Consider the following 19,398-nt stretch of genomic DNA (forward strand, 5'->3'; position numbering starts at 1 on the left):
TTTGTTGAAGTAAAATCCCATCAAAAGCAACCTGTAAGCTTTATTTGTAAAATGTGTCTATTTCTGTCCTATTTTTACATTACCTATTACTTCTTCAACAATAATCTTAAGGCTGAGTTTTATATACTTTTTAACACATATGATTTTTGCATCTCTCTCTCTCTCTCTCTCTCTCTCTCTGTGTGTGTGTGTGTGTCTGTGTGTCTGAAGAAACTAGGGTCAGAAAATACCCTACCAGTGAGCTATTTTAAAGCAGGACCTCACTAAATTACTCAGCCTGGCACTGTCCTCATCATCCTCTCTGCTTGGCTCAAACCTGAAGCTCAAACATCAGGTTTTGTGCCTTTCATGAAATCTGAAGTAAAATAACAACTGTAAATCCTACAATTTGTTATATCCCAATTGTTCCACTTTTCTGATTCATTTCCATTTTTTAATTAATTAGTTATATTTGAGATCACATTGTTTACCCATCTGGTTTCAAACTTGAGATTCTCCTACCTAGGCGTCCTGAGTGCTTAGGTTCAAAAAGAACTATTGGATCCCTCAGAGGGAAGACCCAGATGTCTATACAGTAGAGCTTTGATTTCAAGTAAGGGTCATTTTCCTGGTGGCCTGTAATTGCCAAAACAAACAAACAAACAAACAAACAAACAAACACAAAAAAAAGAACCAACAGTTTTCGGACTTAGTTCTGTGGTATTGACTGTATGCAGTGTAATGCTAGCACTGATAATCAAGGCTTCCTTTCTGAGTACAACTCAGATTGTGCTTTCCAGTTTTTTAGTTTGCCTATTTATTTACTTATGCGTGTTACTGGATTTGGAACCAAGGATTCTTAAATGTGAGGGAAGTACCGCACCACTGCTGAACTAACTTTCTACCCATTTAAAAATGTTTTTAATTTGGAACAGTATTTCACCAAGTATCCAGCCTGGCCTTAAGCTTACTTTGATCATTCCAAGCGGTTGGGTTGTATCTTCCCCAGTGTCTCAGCAAACATCAGCTAGTGTAGTTCATGCTACATTTTTATAATTATTAAAAATGTTAGTGTTTTATTAAAAATGATATGTGTTTTAAAAAACATAAAGTTTGTACACATAGAAAGTTTACACATATTCTTTTAAAACTAGGCCTGTATATACTTACCCAAACTGAATAACAAAGACAGAATCAGCTGGGCATAATAATTCCGGCACTGGGGTCTCAGGCTGTTTTTATACACATCTGTAGTTCAGGCAGACAATGAAGTTATTATCAGCCTCTTGCCTTGGTCTGTAGAGTAGCTGGCATGAACCACCAGACTAGTCTGCACTGCCAGTCTTGCCTGGTTCCTGAAAGAGGGACCCTGTCTCAAAAATCAAACATAGGGAAACAAAGTAGGGGCAGAGTCAGAAAACTGAGGCTACAGGATCATGCATACAAGCATCTCTGAAACAGAAAATAGTCTAGATTTGACTCTGTGTGTGTGTGTGTGTGTGTGTGTGTGTATGCGTATAACATGCATAAGCATGAGATTGCCATTGCATGCATCTGTGGAGACTAGAGGCCCACTTTGTATGTCTTTCTCTATTTTTTTCCAACTCATTTTTCTGAGGCAGAGTCTTTTACTGAACCTGGAGCTTACCCTTTAGCTAGACTAGCTCACCAGGAAATAGCCCTCTTCACTGGCTTGGATCTGCCTTTCTCTGATTCTGTAGCACTGGATTTAGGTGAATGCTGCCATGTCTGCTTTTCATGTGTGTTGGAGATCTGAACTCAGATCCCCATGCTTGTGTAACAAGCACTTTACCCATCTTTTCATCCTTCATATTTTTTTCTAAGCAACAAGAAGGAAACGACTCCTTATATATTTTTAAAAATGTTTTTATTTTCCTTTCTCTTCCCCATTTAAATTATAAACACAATATTCTTGCTGTAATGAACATTTTACCTTTGTTTAAATAAAAATATTAAATAAATTTATGTAATGTAATTATAGCATAATATATCAAAATGAATAGAATCTCTTAAGGAATAACATATTAATGTATAGGATAAGTGAATTTGAAAAATGTTTGAAAGAATCATGGTGATAAGAGATTGAAATAAGTTTCTTGGTATGTGTGTCAAATACCTTTCTCAGCATCATGACTAGTCCTTGACAAGAAACATATGGAAGAAAGGCTTTCTTTTGGCTTATAGGTTTAGAGGATACACTCTACCATGATGGAGAAAGTTAGGGGGAATGCATCTCAATGGCAGAGGGTTTTGCAGCAGCTGATTGCTTCATGTTTGTGGAATGGGAAGAAGACAGAACAAGATATGAGGCTGGGTTATAAAACCTCAATGACACCCAAAGCCCCACTTCCTCCACTGAGGCCCGGTCTCCACAGTATCTCAAAATAGTCCTACCAGCTGGGAACTAACCGTTCAAATACCTCTGCCTGTGGATGGTATTTTATATCCAAACCAAACATTCCACCCTGGGCCCTGCAGGAGCATGGCCATCTCAAAATTCAAAACGCATTCAGTTAAGCTTCCAAAGATTCCATAGTCTTACAGTTCCAGTGTTCTTCAAAAGAACAAAGGCTATGTCTCTCTGAGACTCAATGTTCTCCTTTCAATGTGAGCCCTTCTTAACTTAAAAAAGTTTTGTTTCCAGCATGTAATGGCATGATGTAAACCATTTACATTCCCAAAGGGGAGAAAGGGAGAATAGAAATTAAAGACCAGACCAAGGTAACAATGAAACTCATGGAAAATACCATGTCAGGCATGTGGGGCTTGTGGTAGTATCCTATGGGCTCCAGTGGCCATAGCTTGGCTTGGCTTCTCCAGCTCAGCTGCCTGTAACACAGATGGTCTCTCTCCTGGGCCATTGCCTGGTCTCAGTGACTTTCTAGAATTTGTGTTACCTCCTCATTTTTCATAGTTGCAAAATCTGTACTACATGGGCAACATCATGTCTTCATGCCTCTTGTATCTTTGAGGTTGAACCTGGTAAAAAACCAAAAACCAAAAACCACTGTGTTAGGTAACCCTGCTTGAGCAGGGCCCCTGCTGGCACTCTTTGTTTAGCCAGTCTTTTCAAATGAAAAGCTTTAGGTGATTTGGTATTGCTCTGTAACCCTGCTGGACATGTAAAGTCTTAAGCTCCCTGGCTCCTTCCCTCTTGTTCCAGTACTAAACCTGTGACATCTTTTTAAATGCCATTCTCTTCAACAAATACACACAACAAATGCACACAACTTTAACTGGATTCAAACTTTTTCTTACAAACTATACATTTCTTTCTGCTCTCATTCTCTGTAAACCTGACTAAGACAGTAAGTAATAACTGTGCCACATCCTGGGTTAGTTTTGCTCTCAATTTTCTTTTGTCTATGACTTTTTAGTTAAGCTTCATGTAGTTTCAGGGTAAGAGCAGAATGCAGCCAAATTCTTTGAATGGCGTCTAACCCAGTTTCTGAGAGAGTCATGACTCCTGATACAACATCAGACTGTCCTTTACTGTCTCTATTTTTTATTGGCATTCTAGTATCCCACACTTGAGCCAGAAGAGCTTAGTTACTCAGCTCTGCTTTTGGTATTTTAGGCTTCATGTAGCCTGAAGCTCTCAAGTCTCCCTTTCCCGCCTCTGAACCAGTTCCAAATGCTTCAGAACCACATGGTCAGGCTTATCACAGCAGTGACCTCACTGCTTGGTACCAAGTTATTAATTCATTCATCCCATACCACTAATACCAAACGCCTGAGAAAAGGCAGCACAGGAAGAAGGGGAACGTTATTTTGGCTCATGGTTTGTGGGGATGTGGTCCAGCAGCCATGGGGCTGAGACTGAAGCATGAAAGGTAAAGCAGAATGCTGCTGATGAAAACGCTCGGAAGACCTCCTTTGGCACTGTTGAGCAACCTTTCTTGAACTCAGTTGAGGGTGTGGCTATCGCTGCATTGTAAGAACAGTAGCCAGACCATCTTCCACCTCTCTGCTTTTCTTTTGAGCTCCTGGGTAACATGGTTTTACTGTTTATTAACTCTACAATTTTGGTTATTTCTGTTTTTTAAATTTTTTATAATTGTAAACTCATAGTTACATTTATTAAGTGGTTATGTGAAAAAACTGGTAAATGTAATTGCTGTAAAAGTTATTAAGTTTTTGGGATTTTGAGTTCATTTTTTTCTTGATTCATAAAACAGAGCTAGGCAGAAGTGGTGCCTGTTGTGTATCATCCTTCCATATGTCTGGGAGGTCTTGGATTTAAGCAGTGGAAGAGGAGAAGGACACTGGTAGGAGGATCCCTGGATATGTTCAGCCAGAAGTGTTACATCCCAGTGTAGTGCAGTGGGGTGTGCCACCCAACAGAGCCCGTTTCTGATGACTTCTTCCAGCCCCCTTATGACAACTGAATTTCCAAAGCATGTTTTAGGGATTCATGTAGTTCATTGTTCATAGTCTTTTAAAAATTATGTGTGGAAATTCTAAACAAAGGGTTTTAAAATAATTTATTCTAGTGTGTTAATATTTTTATCAGTGTATACAAAGTAATTTTTCTATTTAGGTGAAAGCAATTATGAGATTGATAGACTGGAAACATACTTTGCTCACTTGTAATTATATACACTATACTTAATTCTGGAAACTAAGGTACTGTACATTCTTTTTGCAGATTTTAGAAAGAAAGAATAATGAACTAGAAGATTTGAAAATCTTATATAGAAAAAAACAAGCTGAAACTGAGGATACTATAATAAAGCTTGAAAAGAAAGGTGATGGTGTATTATGTGAATCTTCTAATAACATTTTGAATTTATTTTAATGATTTAAATGATTTAAATTTTAATTTCTGAGATTTTGTGGAGCATGTGTCAATAGATTTTTTATGAACTTTCATGTGGCTAGGTAAAATGTGTGTGTTTTTAAGAGAGAGAATTGGGGGTGCAGTGGCAATTGGGACTGACAGAAAAGTCTTAAAATTTTTTCCCATTTACACATTCACCGAGAAGGAGAAAGAAAGCATGTGATTAATTGGCTACACTGTGAACCGAAATATCAAAATGTTCAGGTATACACAAGATAAATGGCATGTTTCAGAGGAAATAACTTTGGTTTGATTTTAAAAGTTCAACATGTTTAATTCATTCAAGAGAGGAGTTCCTCATATTGGTAAGGTGTGTGTGTGTGTGTGTGTGTGTGTGTGTTTGTGTACACTGGGCAGATGTTTGACCACTGAGTGAATCTCTAGCCCAGACTGTGTCCACTTGTGGAATTTAGCGCATACTTTGACATGGACTCAGCATATTTGAGTTTAGTCTTGGGATTAGTGAGAATGGACCTGAAGAATTACGGTTTGGTAAAAGAAGAGATGTAGACAGTGGGTAAGAATGAAGGACAAAGGGACACTTGATCTAGGATGATGCTAAGTCTTTGGGGTTTTTCCCAAACCTGATTGTGGTAGAGTAAGATAGTAATATTCCTGATAGGTTAGCAAGGCAGTTACATGTGAGAATTAACCAGAGAATTAAGTATTTTCAGATATAATATCCTAAGTGATCCATTGGAGAAAAAGACCCAATTTTGTGCAAATGAGAGGGATTTCTTTCTCTAATTGCAAGGGAAGGCATCTGTTTGGTGAGTGTTTTAAAGACAATAACCTGTACTCACACTCCATGAATAGAAAGTTTTCAACAATGAAGAAAAAGTTTATAAAGACAGGTGATGACATTTGGGAGTAAAACCTGAAAGAACATGTCCTCGGGAGCCTGCAGAGAGAGGTTGGTATATTTACAGTGCAGTTTGAAAATGTGGAGGAGGCAAGAGCTGGATCCAGAGAGCAGCAGGAGCATAAAGAGCCATTTTTCCTGTCAGAGCCTTGGCCCATATGCTTTAGAGGAGGAGAACTTTAGCATGATCCCCAGCCCTGCACTCACTGTGGGATCTGCACCATTGAGTGGGCTCTTTAAAGTGACAGAGGCCACATTAGAAGAGAAATGCCTGAGGTTAGCATGCTGTTTAAATGTTTAGGGAGAGAATAAAGACTAATTAACCACACTTATCTATGGTCATAGAAATGACCAAAGAGCAAGAGATAAGAGGCATTTTAGAAAAGTAAGACTTAATGAAAAATTATCTATTAAATGTATCATTACATTTAGAAATCATCAAAGTCTAATGTGGTTCCTAGAACTGGTTTAACTATATTCTCATCATTTTTGACAGTTCAGATCCTTATACGAGACTGTCAAGTTATCAGAGAAACTAAAGAAAACCAGATAACAGAGCTGAAGAAGATGTGTGAACAAAGCACAGAATCTCTGAATAATGATTGGGAAAAAAAGGTAAGCTCCTGAAGTCAGCCATGTTCCACCTTGTTAAGGTGGAAGCTTTGCCACAACCCCTGGCATCCATTTACCCAAAGAGTCTTGGGTGTTATGGTGAAAATTCCACCTAAGCCCCCCCCCATCTCCCTCCAAACCCTGCTGCATCTCAGAAAGCCTACCATGATTGCCCCTCCTCCATAGATGCTCAAGACCACTCCCACAGGGTATTTAAACTGCCCTCCATCTCCTCTCTGGGGGGCTGAAAGGCTGTCTGGGAGCATTGTATCCATTAAACTTGGCCTTTTTCTGTTGGTTTGATTTGTTCTGACTTGGATTGCTACATTGGCAGAGAGGCTTATCAAGGTGTAGAAACTTTTCATATATGACACTTATGATATACAACTCTTAGTTATCACCTTTGCTGCATATTCTACTCATAAACATGATCTTGTATTTGTTTTTTGTATTGATTATGGAATGCCAAGTAAGTGTCTTATTGGGTATTTGCATAGGTCAGGAAGCATTTTCACATTTGTATTGTACAAATGAAATAATACAATCATTATTCACAATGACCAACAATAAAACTATTACTATTTCTGTTTGTATATTTTTCAGGCTCCTAATAATATTGCTTAATTGAAAAATATGTCATCAATCAGATATACTTACTTTCTACTCAAGACAGAAAATTCTTTAGTTTTTGCCCATTGGTTGAAATTTTCTGTTCTGGAAAACAGAAAAAAAATTGTATGCTCTCTGTATGGTATTTTTACTTGTGAGTTTTAGATTCTTGTTTAGATCACTTTCTAGATATAAATAGACATATTGGAAAACAGTGTTTGAATTTCAAAATAGCATAGTCCATGGTAGTGAAAGACTCTTGACTTCATTATGCAGCTTCACAATGCTGTAGCAGAAATGGAAAAGGAAAAATTTGAGCTTCAAAAGCGACACACTGAGACTATTCAGGAACTGCTGGAGGACACAAACATGCGCCTGAATAAAATGGAGGGTGACTACATGGTGCAGACACAGTCCACAGTAAGTGTTTTTGTTTGTTCCACTGTTTGAGTCTGTCTTATGTTCCATGTCCTTATCCTTCACTGATGCACATTTTATATAAATCTGTTACTAAATTTAAAGAAAAAGCTTTACTTCCTTACTTGATACAGTGAGAGCAGACAGCCCTAGACATTCACCAAGAGGGCGGACTCTGGATTGTTCGATGCTACCTCTGTGTCTTAATCTCCTAGAAGTGGTTACAGGTCCTTTTTCTCATTAACTTTTAGTTCAGAGACAATTATTTTCTTTTTAAGATCTTTTAAACTGAAGTTACGAGTGTTTTTTTGATGCTATTTAGAGTTGGTGAAGGAAATTAAAGTGCCACTGCTCTGACACATTTCCTTAGAACATCTTGACTGAGACAACACATACATATGTCACTTGCAGAAATCTCAAATCCTTACCAGTTTGGTGTCTTCTTAACTCCTAGAATGTTAAGCTTTCTCATTTCTGTGGTAAGAAGATAATAGTTGTTGGCAATACTCAATTGATATATAAATGAAGTTACATAATAAGCTTTTAATATTTAGAGTCTTTGATAATGCAGCATGTAAGAATTATAGAGTCATACAAGTGGAAAAAGAAAGACTTAGTTTAAGAAAGTAATATTTGCCTGAAGATGGGATTTTTGGCCTCCATTTCTTGTAAAAAAAAAAAAATGACAAAAAGGAGATGAAAAAGTCAGAAATAATGATGGGCAAAACCCACAAGAGGTAAACAGAACGTTTTGGAGTTTGAACCTTAAAGAAATAGTGCAGAGAAAAAAAAAGGTTAGTTTTGGCTTACTGCTTCAGAGGGTCTGAGTCTGTGATGGCAGGGAAGGCCTGCACAGTTTGTGGCAATGTGAATATGTGACAGAGGCAAGCTAGAAGCAAAGAAATTACTGACAGACCCAGTATATAGAAACTAACCTTCAACGGCTCACTCCAATCAGATTAAGTTCCACCTCCTAAAGGCTTCAAGTCTGCTGAAACAGCACAGCTACCTGGAGCCCATGCTTTCAAAACATGATCAAACAATTGAAGTTCAAATCTTAACAGTGCTGCAAAGGCAATGGAGAAGTTTAAAGTGATCTGACAGGTTCAAGAAGAAGGCCCAGGACTCTGGGAAGCATAGCTGAGTTGTTCCACGCACCTGTGGAGGCATTAGGCAGCTCAGGGGTCTGCAATATCAAGTTTGCTAGGTCTGTAAGAAGAGGCAAGGGTGAGGGCACAAGGATGTTGATCATAATGCTAACACCATTTGCATGTGGTTAAGATGCCCCGATGCAACTTTTTAAACTAAGAGACTAATAAGCAAGAGCAGACAGCAGATCTGGATGGTCTCTCCCAGCTTGTGGAGCACAGGCTTGTCTGACTTGTAACTCCTTAGAGAACACAGACTTATCTTTTAGTGAGGCTTAGGGTGAGGGGAAACAGTCTCAGAATTTGCAACAGTTTGCTAAGGGTGGTGGACATGGTTCTCAAAGTCCTTGGAACCCTTTGAATTCTTAGGGTAGCAGGCTGGAAAGCACTACTGCTCCACCTCCCAAAGAAAGCAGGGAAAACTGAGAGTGCAGGATAATTCGCCTATATGCTTTACTAAAAATTTTAACGTTTTGCTTTTACGTGAGTCTTTAATCTCTCTGGTTGCTTCTTTTTTGTGACTAGTAAAAGATTGGAATCTAATGTCATTGCTTTCATGTGGATGACTTCCTTGTTTTTCCAGTTTCACTTTTGAGTCATTCTTCCTGTCTCTCAATCTGTCTTGGCTGTTGTGTATGCAACTTCCCTCCAATGAAGGTCTCCATTGTTTATGGCTAGCTAGTTTCTCTGGCTTTGCTGACATCATTACTGTAGCTTAAGTTACTCTTGATGTTCAATGTGCAGGTCTTTCTTCCTTGTTGAGCAGAATGGTCCTACCTGAACCCTTTGTTTTGATGGCTCCATGTAGAATCAGCTCTCCACAGTCATAAAGAAACAGGGTTTGGAGAATATCTTTTCTTTAGAATATCAGTTATGATATCTTTGACAGTATTGTTAAAAGTTACATACTTTGCAGGGCTGGAGGGGTGGCTCAATGGTTAAGAACACTTGTTGCTCATACAGAGAACCTGTGTAAGTTACCAGCAGCTATACCGCAGCTCACAACTGTCTGTAACTCCAGTTTCAGATGGTCAGATACTTCCACAGACACTGCAGACATGTGGTGCACAAACATATATGCAGACAAGACACCAGGCACACTAAATAAATAACTTAAGAAGATACACTTTTGCTATAATTGTTTGTCACAGATCTTAACTGTTTACACATATGTAGCATTATTTTACTTCATTGCTATACGTTGACTAGAACTTATGAAGTGTTGTAGTGGTGGCAATCATAGCTCTTAAACCAGTTATTCTCAATTCAAAGGGTATGCAGACTCACAATTTGAAGAAAAGCTGCTTCTCTGTTGCCATTATTCCATTCATTGTTTAAACTAGCATATGGATAATGGATTTCATTATGGCATTTCATGCAGATTTTGTTTTTATTTGTCCCCTTCCTACTCCTCTCCTGCATCCCTTGTCTCCCTCTTGCTGTCACCTTCCTTCTTCTCCCAAAGCCCCTGTGGCCTCATCACACCTGTGTTCCATCTTCCTCTATTGTGGTTTAATAAGGATCAGGAGAAACAAATAGGCTGAATAGATGTTTATTCAGGGAGAAAAAACCAAACTTACCACATAGACAGATGAACACCAGCAGGTTCCTGGTCCCAAGGATGCCTCCAGAAGCTCTCCTGTGCTACAAGCAAGAGAGCACTCCTGGAACCCTCCTCAGACCTAGTTTCCCCAGGTAACATCTCCCCTGTCTCCACCCCCAATGGGCGTGGTCATTGCCACAGGTAAGGACAAAGTGAATATCTCACTACATTCCCCCTCTTTCTTTCCACCCTCAAGAGCTCTTCTCTCCTTGATGTTTCTAACTGCAGCATGTACATACACACATGTAAATGCACACACATGGATACATGTACTCATTGCCACATTCACACACTAAAATCTAGGATCTGCACATGAGAAAGAAAACATGGTGCATTTGTCTTTTTGAGTCTGATTTCATGTAATAATTCCAACTTAGAATCATTTTCCTACAAATATAGTTTAATTTTCCCTATAGCTAAATAAAAAGTTATATATAATACACACATACATACATATATGTCCTGTTAATACTGCTTCTATCAAGAAAGGCACTGATCAATATTTTGCCACAATAATATACTTATACATTCTGCTTAGTAAAAACAAACACACAATAAAAGTAAATAAAAATGTCTTCACTTGTCTCTCATATTTAGGTATTAAAGAAAAACAAGGAATATACCTATGCATACTTGTTATTGAACATGTAGAAGAGACAGGAAAAAATAAGAAAAGTATCTCTGTAATAATATTAATGTTGTCCACGCAGTGGTGGTGCATGCCTTTAATCCCAGAACTTGGGAGGCAGAGACAGGAGTTTGAGGCCAGCCTGGTCTACAGAGCAAGGTCCAGGACAAACCAAAAAAAAAAAAAAAAAAAAAAAAAAAAAAATCCAGAAAGAAATAAAACTAATGTTGGTAAAACTGTATGTGACTGCCCAGGCTTCTATTGTCAATCTGATGCTGCATATTGTCATTAACACACAGACATAACCCTTGCAGTATAATAGGTATATTAGTTACTTAGCACTGCATAATGACTGATTTAGGTGACAGATAGATTGCTTTAACAGTTCCCAGCCAAGTGGTAAATTGGAGTGTCAGCAGAACCTGCTGTCTTTGAAGATGCTGAAAGAGAAAGATCCTTTCTTGCCTCTTTTGGCTTCTGTGGGGGCAGTCTTTGACATTCTTTGACTTCTAGTTACAGTTGTGTGGTCACCTGGTGGTCTTGTGTGGATCTGTGCCTGTGTCTTCATATAACCATTTTGTGAGGCCAACTGTCTTTGGACTCAGGACCCTCTGTAACCCAAAGTGATTCACACTAAATTCACACTAAACTTAAAAATATTTTGTTTCCATTAAAATATACTTATATCTGTTAATGGAGCGTAATAGTAAACAATCTGTCTAGAATGTGCAAGGCAAACAAAGAAACAAAGTCACATTACTTCAGTATCTCTTTGGAGGTGAGGTGCAGCACAGAATAGTAAAAAATTATGTTTAAGACTGAGAATACTAAAAAGTAAATAATTGGATCTAAAAAAGGAGAAAGACAGTGCTTATTTTGATGCTTCTATTTGTTACAGAAACTAGCTTACAAAGAGGGTAAATTTGGTGCCTTTTGTCATCATAAGAGGATGACTGACACATGTTGTTTTCTGTTTGTTTGTGCTGCTGGGTTACTTGTTTGGAGCTTTTTGAGAGAAGATTTCAACATAGTCAAGCATGATATCAAACTTGAAAATATACTGCCTCTGTATCCTGGATGTTTGCTGTCATACTTGGGTTTTTACCATTTTTTTTTTTAACAAAACTTTAATCAATGATTCATTTAAAATACTAAAACTATGTGAACATAAGTGTTTTAATAACTTGTAGTCTAAGTACTAAATATAAATATGTTTATGTTATATATGTACCTATATTATGAAGTTATATAAACAAGCTACATTTTACAAAAGAAAAGAAATTGAATGGCATATGCCATTGCTTTTAATTTTTGTAAATTTTTACCTCTGGCTTAATAGATGTTGACTGGGTTTTTATTCACTTTTGCGTCATCCTATTATTTCATATAATGTTACCTCTAGGAACTGCATAGACAAAGATCAATGTCTTCATGTTATTTAAAAATACATTTGATCTTGCTGATCTACCAAGAATCAAAGGGTTTCAAGAGTTTGTATTTTTAGAATTTCTGCTCTAAGACATAGGTTTATGAATTTTTTTTAAAATGAGAATTCTTCCAAGGACTAAATATACAAATTTTGTACAAAACATACATAAGCACATACAAAAACAATTACCTACTAGCAAGAGTGTCACTTTTATTGTTTGCCATTCATGCTGATATAATTTCTTGATTTTACTTAAGTTACGATTTGCAAATTGATTTCATGTTGGCTGAGATCGTGTCTTGAAACCTGCCTTTAAGATGCATGTATTGAAGAATCCACTTCTTTTGTGATTCGTGTTCCAAGTGGTGATAGCTTGTAACTTCCACATGGGGCTTAGGAGTCAACCCTTCCTCCTGAGTACTCAGGGCTAGCTCACTTTACATTCCTTCTTTGAAAATGTCACATTTTAATTTGTAGTTCTATGGTTACTTCCTAATATTTAAAGTTGCTTATTTATCTCTTTGATCCATTTTTAAAAATCAGCCGTCTTTTTTTGTATCCAAATCAAATATTGGGTTTTTCTTTATACATTCTCTCTCTCTCCCTCTCTCTCTCTCTCTCTCTCTCTCTCTCTCTCTCTCTCTCACAAAATATACCTAACCAAATTTTATATTTCAAACATTTATGGGTAAGGTTTAATAACACTAAGAAATTTTTTACATCGTTGGACATCCAGCTCTGCCCCTGTTGGTATTCTTTATTAGTTAAATAATATAAATGGTAACTCTATTTCATAGTAGAATTTTTATATTTATCTATTTGGAAAGACAAGTACACTTTTGATTTAAAAGGTCGTTGTCAGAAAGATTCTGTTCTGGTTTTGGAACTTTGGCATTCTGAGAGCTGCATTTTAAAATGCACATTCAGACTTTGTTCTAGGTAATAACAAAATAATAAGTGCGGGAATCATGGAAAGAGCAGGACTGAATTCAGAATTCATCAGTGCGACCCAGAGCTTGTGAGCAGCTCTTGATTTAATAACTAAGCCAGGCAGAGTTCAAGACCTGGCCCAGGATGGAAGACAATGTTGTCAGGGAGAATTAGCTCCTCTGGTGAATTATGCTTTTAACATTTTAGCTTTTTGTAAAGTCTTGTTTTGTTTTATGGCCATTTATTTTGTCTAGGCAATTTATATCTTTTGACATTGGCAGTAAATTTCTAATTGGAGTCTCATAGATAAAATTTTCTATTTTTAAACAAATACTAAAGCACTATCTTCAGTCCTAAGTGTTCTTCTTTTTTTCCTTTGTTGTTGTTGTTGCTCTTGTGCTGGGATCTGAGTATAGGCAAGTGCACTGTCACTGAACTGTGTCCCTTGTCCTCCACTCCTCGCTTTGTACATCCCTAACCTCACAGAGGTTAATGATGCTTCCTAAGGCTTACTAAAATCCCATGTGGGGCCTTGTTAGTATTGTCAGGACTTACAGAATCTTTTTTGTTTGTTTGACGTTTTCTGCTTGTTTTATTTTTATTTTTTCCTTCTATATATTTTTTTAATTTAAGTGAGTAACAATCTTGTTTTATGTATCAATCCCAGTTCCCTCTCCCTCCCCTCTTCCCCTGGCCCCCATCAGCTCCCTATTCCATCCCATTTCTGCTTCCCAGGGAGGGTGAGGCCTTCCATGGGGGTTTTCAAAGTCTGTCACATCGTTTGGAGCAGGGGCTGGGACCTCTAGGCTAAGAGAGTATCCCTCTATGTGAATGGGCTCCCAAAGTCCATTTGTACACTAGGGATAAATATTGTATAGAATCTGTCGGTGCCCAGGGAAATGACCACCAGTTCAAACAATGTCATCCAGTAGGAAAATGACAAGGAGACACTTCTGAGCACTGGCTATATTTAGCAGGTGTGGCCAGCGACTACATCTTGCTTTTTAGGTTCCATAAAGTTTTAATGGTTGATCAGTACCCAAATTAAAACTTCAAGTTCACTTTATCACTATCATTAATCTTCAGTGACCCTGGGCATTTGAGAGCACAATGTTGTTTCGATGTTCACCACTTCGTTCATTCAAACAGTGGGCATCTTTCACCCTCATCTTTTTCTCTTTCTCTTAGTAAAAAAAAAGTACTCTCTACTTTCATCTGACATTTTCTCTTTCCTTCACTATAGTCAATATTAATATTGTAGAAAGAGGCTGACAGAGTCCCTTTCTCCTTCACCAAAGTCTGTAGGTTCATCTATAGCAATTTGGCCCCTTGGTCTTGTTTTATGGCTTTGCTAATTAGGTTATTTTCTAAACACTCCTTTATTTCTTTTAAACTGGGTAATCTGTCATAACTTTGAAATTTGTGTCCCCTTTCTCTAACTAGGAGACACAGAGACCCAACTCTCACTTTGTGCAGGGTTTTGGGTTTTTCTCAGAGGTTTTGCTATTTTAAGTCTCAGCTGCCACGGCCACCCACTGCTCTAAGTTTTATTGTCCAATCCTCCTCTTCTTCCAAGATTAGAAAATACCTCTAGGCTCTCTTTTTTCTGTCATTTCTCTGAGGAGACAGGCAGATCTCTGTCTCTCCTGCCTCTCCTACCTCTGTTTCTCTTCTTTCTTCCCTTTCCTTAATCCCTTCCCCCAATATTTTCCACATTAAGAAAGGAAGGAAGGTAGGTAGGTAGAAAGAAAGAAAGAAAGAAAGAAAGAAGGAAAGAAAGAAAAGAAAGGAAGGAAGAAAGAAACTATCTCTAGGGTAAAAAGGGGACAAGTTAGAAAATGCTACCTCATCTTTTTTGATTCTTCATTCGTATTCCTTACATCCATTCTGCCTTATGCAACCCCTAACACCTTCCCGCTATTTTTTCAGACTTATTTCTGTGCTTTTAGGTGTTGCTTTAGGTTAGGGAGAGTGAGCCTCTCTGATGTCACTGAGCTGTAGTTGCAGTTCTGCATTTCCTACCTATTGTCTCTTTTTCATTGGTCCACAAAACAAAGTACTGCAGATCCCCTTGGAGATCAAAAGAGGCCTTCTTGATTTTGTATCACAGTTACTGTGTAGGAAGCCAGGGTAGTTTAGAGAATGTTAGAAACAGAGGCCATTTTCTTAAAGGGGCTGCTCAGCTCAGCAAAAAGGCAGAGGGGATGCAGTGGTTCAAAAGAAGCCACATGTCTGTGGCCATTGATGTGCTGTTTTTAGGCAGAAAGAATGATTTTCATTCCACATATTTGGAAGTTGTTGCACCAAAATTTTACTTGCCTGTCTATTCAGTTTTATAATGAAGAAAAGGTGAAATGAATAAAGGGTTTGGGTTTTAACAGTAATGTTTAAACTTTACCTTAACTCTTGGTTGGAGAAAAACATTAGAAAAAGAAACGACAGAAGTGTAGTTGTTAAAATGGAAACCAGTTGTCTCTCAGCTAATGCTGATTTAGCAGTTTTGAATGAAGCATCTGGAAGCTCATAAACACCTTTTTGGGGGCTTTAAATGCAACCTTGACAAAGTGATGAATTTAGAATAACTTAAATACCAAATAATAAAGAGGCAATTTATTTGAATGTTACTTTTGAATACTTTAGAAAAATAGAGAACTGCTTTAAATGAAATAGAAAAATCATTACAGATGAAAGGAATAAGAATTTATGGGATAAAATATTCCCTTAAGTTTGCTAATGATGAATATGTTATCTGGTATTTCTGGCATTAATATATAGGGTCATGGATTTGATTTTGAAATGCCATTATTAAACTGTGAGAGAAAAGGACAAATCTAAGCGATAATGTGGGGCACAGCGGACTTGGGGTCTGCCTGAGGAGTGGGCCTTGTCTGTCTTCTTTGCTCCCATAAGAAATTGTCAGCCTTGGTTAACATTTCATGAATGAGTGAATGTCTGGATATGTATAACCATGCTGGTCATTTTATGGTATAAGGGTGACTTTCAGAGGATTTGGTTTAGAGATTTCTTTCTTGCTAATATTGATTATGACATATTTGTTCTTATTATTCTCATAGGCAATATGTTTCTTCAGAGTACTTACTGGCTCCCACAAGTGAAAAGCTAGTTAGAGACTTTCCTAATGACTTGTTCTTTCAGAACCACATGATCAAAGAACTGGAGGACCGTGTCCAGCAGCTGACCGGGGAAGCAGAGAACAGCAATTTACAAAGGCAGAAATTGATTGAAGAAAAACTGGATCTTGAGAGATGCTACCAGATGACCTGTAGTGAATTACAGGAACTAAAGACAAGGTAATGCTGAGTCAGCTGTCTGTGGGGCACCAGCCCTGACTGACTATAAATGGCCTTCTAGAGTGCACAGACTTTGTGCAGTAACCCTTAGGGTTGTTTACAGATTTCTAAAAGTAATTTAGGACACAATGTTTGAAACCAGTAATGAAGATATAAACACCTACTTCATATATTGAAAGATAATATACTTGAGTTTAGTTGAGTAAGATATCCGTTTTAGAGATTGGCTCCAAAAATATAGAAAACCTTTTTTTATTTTTTTTATCCTACTGTTTTAGGCGTAATATACTGCATAAAGAGAAAGAACATCTTGCAAATGATTATGAGAAAAATGTGAAATTATTAAAAACCAAATACGATTCCGACATAAACCTCCTAAAACAAGAACACGCGCTTTCCGCTTCTAAGGTATTGTACCTGTTGGCGGCCCTGTTTACTCGAGTGTTGGGCTGTGAGCCGCCATGGAGCAGCCAGTCATTTCCAGTTGAAACTAGCCCCGTCTACATTTGCTTCTTGAAATCACAAGACTTTAGAACATTGAAACGCTAGTGTCTCCTAGCTCCCACAGCACCTAAAAGCCGGTTCTGCTCTACACCGCCCTGTTGAGCACTGAGGTTTGAAGGAAGGAATTCCAAGAAAAGCTTCCTGATGGCTACTGTGCATGTACAGTGCTGTTGCTTTGAAATGTTAGTTCTATTCTATTCTTATAAACTTATAAAAATTTCTATAAAATTTTAATTCACTGTTCTATTTTCATAGCATTAGATACTATGCAGATTATAATTTACATTTTTACTTCAAAATAATAATTTTTGGCTTCAAATGGTATTTCAGGTTCTCCTCAGCTCACTGTCTCTCTTGCAGTATTCTTAAAGTAGATTTAAGTTTATTATTATATTTAAAATATTTTTATTCAGATTTATAGATAACTTAAATTCTGACTGAACTTTCAGGGGTAAAATGGTAGGCTTTATGTCAACCAGAAGTATGGAATGGTACAAAAAGTCAATGCTCTGCTCTCTGTTCTGCACCCCTCACAGACATCTGGTGTGATTGAAGAGTTAGAACAGAACATCTGTCGATTGAAACAGCAGGTCCAGGAGTCAGAGCTTCAGAGGAAACAGCAAGCGAAAGTGAGTCTGTGTTAGCCAGATCCGTGTTCCAGCCCTTTACTTTCTTGATCCGTGTTCAGAAATGAGAGTCAATTGAAAAAGTAACAGAAAAAGTCCTGTGGACATAGCCATTTCTGATTGTATTCCTGGCATTTTACCTCACAGAGGAAGATGCTAATGTATAGAGAATAAGAGACAATTGATTTGAAAGGTCTCTCTTTTTTGTGGTTAATTTAGAAATAAAACCTTGAATGATTTAAGAATGAGATCTTGAAATTTTTAGGAAAATTAATGAGTTTGGAAATTCTAATACCAAGCAGGGTGACTCAAATGTATAAATATAAATCCTGGATGTTTTCTCAGATATGAATGTAGTTCTTAACCCATTATGTTTACATCTGTGTGAGCAGGAATGTGGGTAAAACCAAAACAAAACAAAACAAAAAAAAAAAACAAAAACAAAAACAAAAAACAAGAAAGGAGATGAAGACGTGGTAGAGGTAGATGGGGTTGGGAAAAGGGCACATGGGACATGGAAGAGGAGAAGATATCAGGCGTGAGAACAGCGGGGACGATGAGTAGCAGAGGAATGGGGGATGGGGAGGAGCATCGTCTACTAAAATACTTTGTGTAAAATGTTATGATATCTAGTATGTTTTATGGCAATTTAAAATAAAATTATCAAAATGTATTAAACATAATGTATTAAATATATGTTAAATGATATAGAATGTATTAAATATAAATTAATATGTTAATTAATGTTAAAAGATTTATTGATTTATTTTGTGTGCATTGGTGCTTTGCCTGTATGTGTGTCTGTGTGAGGGTGTTGGATCCCCTGGAACTGGAGTTACAGACAGTTGTGAGCTGACATGTGGGTACTGAGAATTCAATTGGGTCTTCTGGAAGAGCAGCTAGTACTCATCACTGCTGAGCCATCTTTCTAGCCCCTATGTTAAATATTTTAAAAATTAAGTTATAATGTTTATTACTTTGTATGCTGTTGTCAATAATGTACATTATCACTGGTGTGAATCCAGGATATATTAAATTATATAAATGTGTATATATTATTTGCTCGTCTTTCTACATCTTATTAGTGTGGTATCCTATTAAATTTTTGTTTGATGTAGAAAAATCTCTCATATAAGTATATTATTTTAGAAAAATTCTCCCTCTTAAGTTCTCAAACTCTATTGTCTTTCCTTCCCCGTTTCTCTTTTTCTCATAGTGTTAATTTTCTCTCAAAGAGCATCAAAAATGAGGATATCAAGTAACTTCATAATTGTCACTGCCATCTTGACATAGTTGCTCATTCCTGATCTTATCTTAAAGGTCACAGTGACCCTAGTCCTTAAGGACATCAGCATCTTCATACAGCTGAGGTTTTATGTCTTGAATTGTAGTTGCTGATGTCCGTTTTGTGACTTAGAGAATTAGTGCTTAGGGCTCTCAGTGATAAATGCCAAGCAGCACCCTGAAGTTTGACATCAAGTGCTTTCATTGCTTTTATTGAGTCACTAATTTTATTGACTTTAAAGATAATATTAAACATACTGAAATAAACATTTATCATTCACAGGATCAAGAAAATAAGTTTCACATGGAGAGGAACCATTTAAAACACACCTATGAGAAAAAGGTAATATGTTTGATATATTTAAAATAACAACTTAAGCAGTTAAGGAGAGCTGATTTATTAAACTAATATATTTATTTCATTCTTTAAAGAATTGTTTCTAATTTAATTGCTGCTAACCAATATAACCAAAGTTTTCATGTTTATGAACAGCTTCTTTGGTTCAATTACTAATCACACCAACATTAAAGCTTTAGTTTTATTTTTGGTTGAGTGAGTGGAGTGTATCATTGACAGAACCGCTCTTAAAAACAC

The 19,398-nt window shown here is 37.2% G+C and overlaps 1 protein-coding gene across 1 annotated transcript in view; it reads left to right on the top strand.

Annotated features, from left to right (window-relative positions):
• Cep112 (centrosomal protein 112) overlaps positions 1–19,398 on the top strand; it is a 382,234-nt gene that overhangs the window by 90,456 nt on the left and 272,380 nt on the right. The window contains exons 11-17 of the mRNA XM_051182944.1: positions 4,649–4,748; positions 6,199–6,317; positions 7,200–7,343; positions 16,235–16,389; positions 16,668–16,797; positions 17,430–17,522; positions 19,087–19,146. Coding sequence (XP_051038901.1) covers positions 4,649–4,748; positions 6,199–6,317; positions 7,200–7,343; positions 16,235–16,389; positions 16,668–16,797; positions 17,430–17,522; positions 19,087–19,146 — 801 coding nt within the window. The remainder of the gene's footprint in view (positions 1–4,648; positions 4,749–6,198; positions 6,318–7,199; positions 7,344–16,234; positions 16,390–16,667; positions 16,798–17,429; positions 17,523–19,086; positions 19,147–19,398) is intronic.

This window comes from Phodopus roborovskii, unplaced genomic scaffold, assembly GCF_943737965.1.
Source record: "Phodopus roborovskii unplaced genomic scaffold, PHOROB, whole genome shotgun sequence".
In the NCBI taxonomy this organism is placed as follows: Eukaryota; Metazoa; Chordata; class Mammalia; order Rodentia; family Cricetidae; genus Phodopus; species Phodopus roborovskii.